The sequence below is a fragment of the Chrysoperla carnea genome, chromosome 2 (assembly GCF_905475395.1).
Source record: "Chrysoperla carnea chromosome 2, inChrCarn1.1, whole genome shotgun sequence".
NCBI lineage: Eukaryota > Metazoa > Arthropoda > Insecta > Neuroptera > Chrysopidae > Chrysoperla > Chrysoperla carnea.
In genome coordinates this window covers 34,472,018-34,479,566 of record NC_058338.1, presented here as the reverse complement: position 1 = coordinate 34,479,566, position 7,549 = coordinate 34,472,018, and the positions used below count along the sequence as shown (strand labels likewise).

Genomic DNA, 7,549 nt, shown 5'->3' with positions numbered 1-7,549 from the left:
TATGAGCTATTTTAGTTGATCATTGAGTAAGCCAAACTTTTTGAATATTAATTTTTTTTATTCTACCCACTCTTTTAACGACCGAAGTTAAAGACAATCATACAAAAATTAATCAACTTTTCTTTTAGCAACAGTAATTTTGTGAACAATATTTCCGTTAACCGATTCCAATTTATCCCTAAGAATTCAAATATTTGCTGAACTCTTAGATTCCATTCTCTTCATTAACGTTCGTTCGTGTGTGTTAAAGAAACTGAAAAATGAATATCACGCTAGCGTATGAATGAACACAACATTTGATTTGATTTTTTATTTTGTTATATAAAATATGGTAATTGAAATCAATGAAATGCATTTTATACATTTTTATTTTTATTTTAAATTATTTTATTGTTTAATAACTTGTCAATATTAATTATTAAAACATTCGATATTGATCACATTCATTTTCATTCAAATCATGTAAAATTAAGATGTCCAATTATAATGCCACGTTAAGCATTGACAAACTTAAAGGACGTGTCTCATAGGATGAAAGAATAATTGGTTTTTGTTTTGATTGCTTCTTAGCAGTGGGAATGCAATCTTCTCAATAACATTGTAAAAAGAATCATAGAAATTTAAATGCTAACGGTCATCTTAGTTTTCCCCAAAAGTATTATTTTCAAACAGCGAGAAACGACGTAGTTATTTTTAGGCTAGCGTTTCCGCTAAATTAACTACAGCTGCCCTTAATTCAACTCTTAACCTATCTACTCGCTATTAAAAAATTTTAATTGGAAGTTTTGTGATTGACTCTGAACGAAAATAGGAAAGATTTCATTTTTTAAGCCGCTACAATTTTTTTGAGGGTTGCCAGTGGCAAAGGGATTGAAAGATTCCATTAAAAATTATGTCTATTTATTGCATTTCTGAAGTTTTAACCAAAGTAAAATATCCAGATAGATATTTTGAAGTCCAAAAAAATGTTGATAAACATGTCATAACGGTCTGTACAAGCCTGGGTAACGTTATTCCTTTAAAAATGATGTCAATTCATTGCATTTGAGAAGTTTTAACTAACTAAAGTATCAAGATGGATATTGTGAAGCCCAAAATAATAATAATAATAATGTCATAACGGTCTGTAAAAGTCTGGGTAACGGTAAGGTCTCAAGAATGGAATACTAATTCTGGAATATATTAGCAACGCAGAACTGACGCAGATTTTGTAACCCCCTTCTACGTACAATCGAGTAATTTTGGAAGTCTAAATAAAATTGGATAGAAAACTATAGAATTGAAAAAATTCTGATTAAAGTTTCTGACTTAATAATTGATTTGAAATATTTTCCGCCACTTTCATTGTAGTTTCACGCTGTATATGGTTAACGATGTCGTCCGCCCTAAAAATGAAACAAAACATTTAAGTACGTGTATTTTTTGAATGCTATTTATTTATAGCTAAATACAGGATGCTTTTTGAAGTTGGCATATGCTTGAAATTCGTTAAATAAATCAAATCGAAGAAACTTTTTTTTCGAGGTTCGAGCATATGCCAACTTAAAAAATCATCCTGTATTGTTACTAACCTTCCATTTGTTATACTGGAAATAATTCTGGCAAGTGAGCTTGGACATGCATTCGGTGTAAAGATTCGTACATTAAATGAATAACCTAAACATATGGCAAACAACAAATTACCTATCGGTACTCTATATTTGTCTTCGACTTTCCAAAGGTGAATCTAGAATGACATCATTGAATTATAAAAATATAGTTTTATTTATTGACTTCCATTGATCCAAACTGAAATCCTTTGAAAAAACTTAAAATTCCTGTTTTTATTGGTTTCAAGCTGGATCAACTAATTTTTATTAAATATTTTCTTACAAAGATACAGGATGATATAGCTGTTAAAAGTAAGTTAAACAATGGAAAAAACGGATAAACAACTCCCGATGCAAAACCTCCTACGATAGCATACCTTGGATCATCTTTACCATGTTTTTGGCATAAATAACATGTTATTGCCTGTAAAAAAATATTGAGTCATTTATAAAAAATACCATGTTTAATTTCTGTAATATTTTCGACTTGTCATATTTACACGACTTAAAAAAACGAGTGTTACTTTCTTTATTACTGTTTTTCAATATTTGTCATAAATGACCTTCGTAGCTTTAAAGACAGTTGAAAAGGGCCGAAAAAATTTAATGCCTTCCACAAATATTTTTTTATAGCTTTAGAAATTAAAGTATTTTACGTCTAGAGCCGGCCGGCATGTATTAACAGAAATTTGAAATATTGTTCACAAGGTCACACTACAACTTTTTTTTCTCTACAAAAATTTTCAAAGCATTTTATTTTTCCCAAAATGTCTCCTGGCTTTAGACCTTTAAGTCATAAAGTATAAGTTTTTAATAAGTTATATAGAAGTAATAAACGATTACATAATTTTTTTATCAGTGGGTAATTATATTTTTTAATAAGTAATAAACGTACAATTTACACTTCTAAACAAAAATTTATCCTTAGGCATTTGACGGAAGTTGTAAAACCATTACATGATCATTGTATCTAAAAAATATTGCTCTAGGTCCAAGGTAAATTAAACTTTCAAATTAAATTTTGGATTTTTTAAGTTCATAGACCAAAAATGTTTTGATCGAATACAAATAAAAAATAAACCACAACAAAATAAGAAATTTTCGTATTACCATCTCGAAATCTTGATGTTAAGTAATGTACACATTTGGTGAATTTAGTAATTCAGAAAATGAAGTTTTGTAAATTCGATTCAGTTTATAACTAACATAGAAAACCCGAAGTTTTTCGGTCCATTTTATAACTAACACTATATAATCCTACGTTATTCAAATAAATCCATATACGCGATTTCTTTCTAGTAAATACCATTCTTGAATAATACCTTCTAAATAGTATATTCTGCATCTCTTGAAAAAGGTCAATATCGAAAAATGTAACTCCAACAGAATTTAACTTTAACAAAATTGCCAGATCACAATAACAAATTAATAATCTATGCAAGTCTTACAGAAAAAGAAATTACCCAATACCTACGATTGGGTAATACTCCTACCGTTCTTATGGTATTTTCAGCTCCATAACGCAACGGAATATCACGTATTTGCGGATTAGAAATTACTTTCTTACGATAAGCTGATCTCTCAACAAATCCAATGCGATTTTGAAAATGATTTATATACATATTCTTATTGTTAATTATGACAATGTTTTATGTAAAACGAGTGAATTTTTTGTTCAAAATAAAAAAAAATCTTACCCTATAAATACCAACATATCCAGCAGCAAATAATCCAGTTTTTATATTTAATTTAAGTAAAAGTGATGGTATAGCTAACGGAGAACTTTTAATTGTACTAAAATTTTTAATTATTATTTTACATAATTCAACAATACAACCATACTTAAAATATGTTTTTACTCCCTAAAACAACAAAATACACAAAAATAATACAAAAAAACCGCCACAAAAAAAAAACACAATCTAATGATATACACAAATATGCGAGGTTACATTCATTTAAAAAGTGTTCTCTCTAAATACTAATGAATTTTATTCTATTTTTTTTTTCTATGTAAAACCAATGTATGGGTTGAAAGCAGTACATATTTCGGTTTTACGGGATAGTTTACACAACGATGTTCTGCATTAATTAAAAAATGTAGGGACTTGTAGAACCTAACGATAAATGTCACATTACAAATTATAAATGTAGTGTTATGAGTGGGATACACGAGCCTTTTTTGAAATTAGAACATTGAGCCAGTATTTGCAAGTAGAAATTTTTATTTACTTTCCTAGCTTGGCATTTTCTCAATGACGTTAACACTTGATGGTAGGAAATTTATAAGTAAGTTTCTTTGTAGTGACAGATGTAATAAAACAATGAATTACATTTCGCTAATTTGAGTTCATTTTTTTGTCGTCATTTTATAGATATTGTCAATTTAGCGTCAAAGTCTGTGCAATGGAATTTTTAATACAGCGCACTAATCAACAAAAGTTTGATAATGAAGTAATCAATCCAATAGCTTCAATGAATAAAATTGTTATAGTTTTAATACTTAATTTTTTTTTACTATAGTTTTCTGGCTTAAAAGGCTCGTAAATTTTGTGTACAAGGAGCCATTTTTACAGGTTTGCTGACTTGTTTCTTAAGCTGGCTTAAATACACGAGTCGTGTGTATTGGTTTTTAAAATGGATCTTTTCTACTTTACTTAACGTTAATTAAAAATATTGCATACCACATAGAACCTTTTATCTGTTGTCACGTGATTAAAACGGTTTGGATTATTAGAAAAAGGGCATAAAATAATTAAAATTAAACCCTCTTTATGAGCTCTAGAAATAACATCCACTAATGTGTGACGGTTTCTATAACTCATTAAATACCCTACTGTTGCATTTGTAAGCAAAAATATAATGTTTACTTACCTCTAAAATATAATCGTAACAAAATTCCGTGTCACAATGATTACATGGATTACCATTCGTCGTATTTTTACTAGATGGTCGTGGCGGACGAAAAATCCTAAAAAATTAGTTAAAACGATATTCCATGAAAAAGTATGTAATTAACTAAACAAATTTCACATAGTTTGTCTCAGAAATCGTAGCCACCCTTTAATGTAAAATATGAGGGATACAGAAAAATGTTTCCATTAAAGTTGTTGGACATTCATAATCCGCTCACATCAAAAGTCCAGTCGAGTTCGTAGAAGCAAAGATGCAAACTTTTTTAATATGCCCTCTTTTAAGTACAACCAAATTTTCTGAATCACGCTTTTTTTTTTTATTGCTTCACTTGTAACTTACTTACTAACAAATCTTAATCTAAAAGATAGATCCCATAACAGGGTGGATAAAGACTTCTGAGACCCATATACATAGTATTTATTTATACCAAATTGGAAGTCTCTTTTTCTTTCCATCTTTATTAGTTTCTAATCGTAATAAATATAATAAATATGCGTTAGTTATCATAAATAATAATGTGCCAATTCCAACATGTCGCAATCTTACCGTACCACTAATTTCTAATTTGTTAACGAAAGACTCCATGATCTAGAAATACAAAAATTCACTTAAATTATCGATACTATCCGAATAAGTATCATAACTCCCATTGTGAGAGTAAATTATTCCTAACATGTTTTCTAGCTCCATATTCTTCATGACAGTAGTAAGAGTAAAAGCTGGACATGAAAGAGATATGTTTTATCATCAGAAACGTTCAAAATGATTAAAGTATCTCGTTCAATACTTTCAAATGGCTCCTTTATGCTCACTCTCTCCTACATGTTCTGAGTTAATCGCTGACATAAATAATTTTAATTAAATGTTTCTTACCAATTGTAAAAATACTTGTGATATCATATCTCGTTTTGATGGCGAGGCTATAAACACGAATAAACCGCCTATAGTACCAGGTAAGAATGTACCTGTGTTATAGTAAAATCTTCCTAATATCGATCTGTAAATATACAAAATTTAATGTATTTTGTAAAATAATTATAGCTGAATTTAAATATATTTAGTCTAGTAGTAACAATACAACGTGGAGCAGGTAAGCTAGCGATTTTACAAAAAGGGCTACAAAACAAAAAGTCGTTAATTATTCTAAATTATTTTATACCGTCTTAAAATATACAAAACCAGCTCGACCTATGCGAACCTCTGCAGTGCGGTACCCGTGGCTCTTAGACTAATATTTTTTTAAATTTTGTGTGTTTTTGAAACATAATTAGAGAGAAATTTCTTAGTTACGTTTCAAGAAAATCTGCTCAGTTGTTCATCAGCCCAGAGCATCACATCTTTTCTAGTTGTATCATGAGCGGATTCCTAAAGTCAAACTTGAAACATAGCTAAGAACAATTTCAATTAAATTACTTTTCAAAAAAACCAACAAAATTTAAATCGGTTTATTCGTTTAGGAGCTACGATGTCACAGGCAGATACACAGATAGACAGACACGTTAATCTTATAACACCCCCCTTTGTTAGCTGAGGGGTAAAAAGGAAATAAAGATAAAAATTATTTACCTCAAAATGCATGCCGCTGTTAAAAAAGTTGATCCAATCAGTGTACCGGCCGTTAGTGATTTGGAATAACAAATTAAATGATTTATTAAATATTTTTCGTCCCATTCTTTATATTTTAGCAGTGCCGATACCTACAAAGACATACTTCTTTGAAACAAAATAATCGTAGAATACAAAATTTCACAATTTAGTATATGTGTATATGCACATAAAATTTTGACAGGATCGTAAAAGTTACTATGGTCATGTAATGTGGTGGCAGGTTTTTCGCTTTAGACTAAAATTTGAATGATGATACTTATGTCATTTTGTCATTTAATACGTATTTCCCTTATATACAGGATTGATCCCGCTATACGACACGGAAGATTATGAGTAAACGGCTTGACTTTAACAAAACTTTCCTTCAAGGATAGATGGAGGGTTATTACCTGTCTAGGGTTATAATCGTCAAAATAAGAAAAAAGCCGAAATTTTCACGGGTGTTTTCGATTTTTAACGAAGTTGTGTTCGACGCTCGAGTTCACAAACTTGGATTATTCATTGAGACAACATCTCAAACAAGTCTGCTAAAAATCAGAACTACCGGATTTGACGTTAGCTCTGGTGTATAAAGTTACGCCGATAAATTTTGAAAGGCTTTATCTCGGAAAGTATTAGGTCTACGGAGTCCAATATTCTATCATATTGTAGCAAATGTAGTTTACTTTAAAAACTTCTGAAAAAGATTTATCAAAAAACTAGTCCTTTAGGGTTATAAGCGCCTCGAGGTCACAAACTTTATTAGACCAACATCATAAACAAATCTTCAAAAAATCGAAACTACCGACTACCGACTACTCCGTACTTCCAAACGACAAGGTTATTGTATTAAATACATTTTTTTTAAATTCACAACACTTTTTACACACACATCAAATCTTTTCGAATGTAATAAAACATACCAAATAAAACAATCCATAATATTTAACAGCACCCGCAAAACAAGATTTCACGAATTGAGCTTGTGCTTTAGTACAACTTTTTTCCCATGGATGTAATAATTCACGACACTCATAATTACAGAAAGCAGATTCAAAAAATTGTTTGCTAAGTGTAGTCATTATTATTTATTTCAAATGCACTAGAACCTGCTATTAAGTTAACATGTAGCCTTTTAAAATTAATAATAACCACATTTACAAAATATTTATTAATGTTTGACGATTTTATAACACGATCAAAAGATCACTTCAGAGGTCAATGTTAAAATACAATCATTATAAAATGTTCTATTGTTATTCAAAACTGTATGTCAATAAGTTATTTTAAAAAAAGTTTAATTAAAAATATATTGGTAAGGATTTGAATCATGGGACATTACTTATTCTAGATTGTGAGCCCGATAATGAAAATTTTCCTCAACTGTCTATGATTACCTCAACTGATGTTTGAAAAATTTCTAAATGTCTATTTGTTTTTAAAGACAAGGGTACTTA

The 7,549-nt window shown here is 29.5% G+C and overlaps 1 protein-coding gene across 1 annotated transcript; it reads right to left on the bottom strand.

The window, feature by feature from the left end:
• Nucleotides 1-447: 447 nt before the first annotated feature.
• Nucleotides 448-7,189, bottom strand: LOC123292641 (transmembrane protein 135-like). Its single transcript, XM_044873355.1, has 9 exons — nucleotides 7,016-7,189; nucleotides 6,072-6,202; nucleotides 5,379-5,502; nucleotides 4,933-5,093; nucleotides 4,464-4,560; nucleotides 3,287-3,451; nucleotides 1,873-2,013; nucleotides 1,572-1,726; nucleotides 448-1,385 (listed from the first exon to the last, which is right to left on the bottom strand). The coding sequence occupies exons 1-9, from the start codon at nucleotides 7,172-7,174 to the stop codon at nucleotides 1,295-1,297; spliced, it is 1,224 nt and encodes a 407-aa protein (XP_044729290.1). The 5' UTR covers nucleotides 7,175-7,189; the 3' UTR covers nucleotides 448-1,294.
• Nucleotides 7,190-7,549: the final 360 nt, after the last annotated feature.

Bases quoted from the DNA above. Each gene is read 5' to 3' on its own strand.
- LOC123292641 (XM_044873355.1), bottom strand. From the start codon at position 7,174: ATGACTACACTTAGCAAACAATTTTTTGAATCTGCTTTCTGTAATTAT. The intron at 4,561-4,932 runs GTATAAATAAAT...CTAATTTTTTAG, and splicing joins AAAAAGAGACTTCCAATTTG to GATTTTTCGTCCGCCACGAC. The intron at 2,014-3,286 runs GTAAGATTTTTT...ATTTTTTTACAG, and splicing joins GATATGTTGGTATTTATAGG to GCAATAACATGTTATTTATG.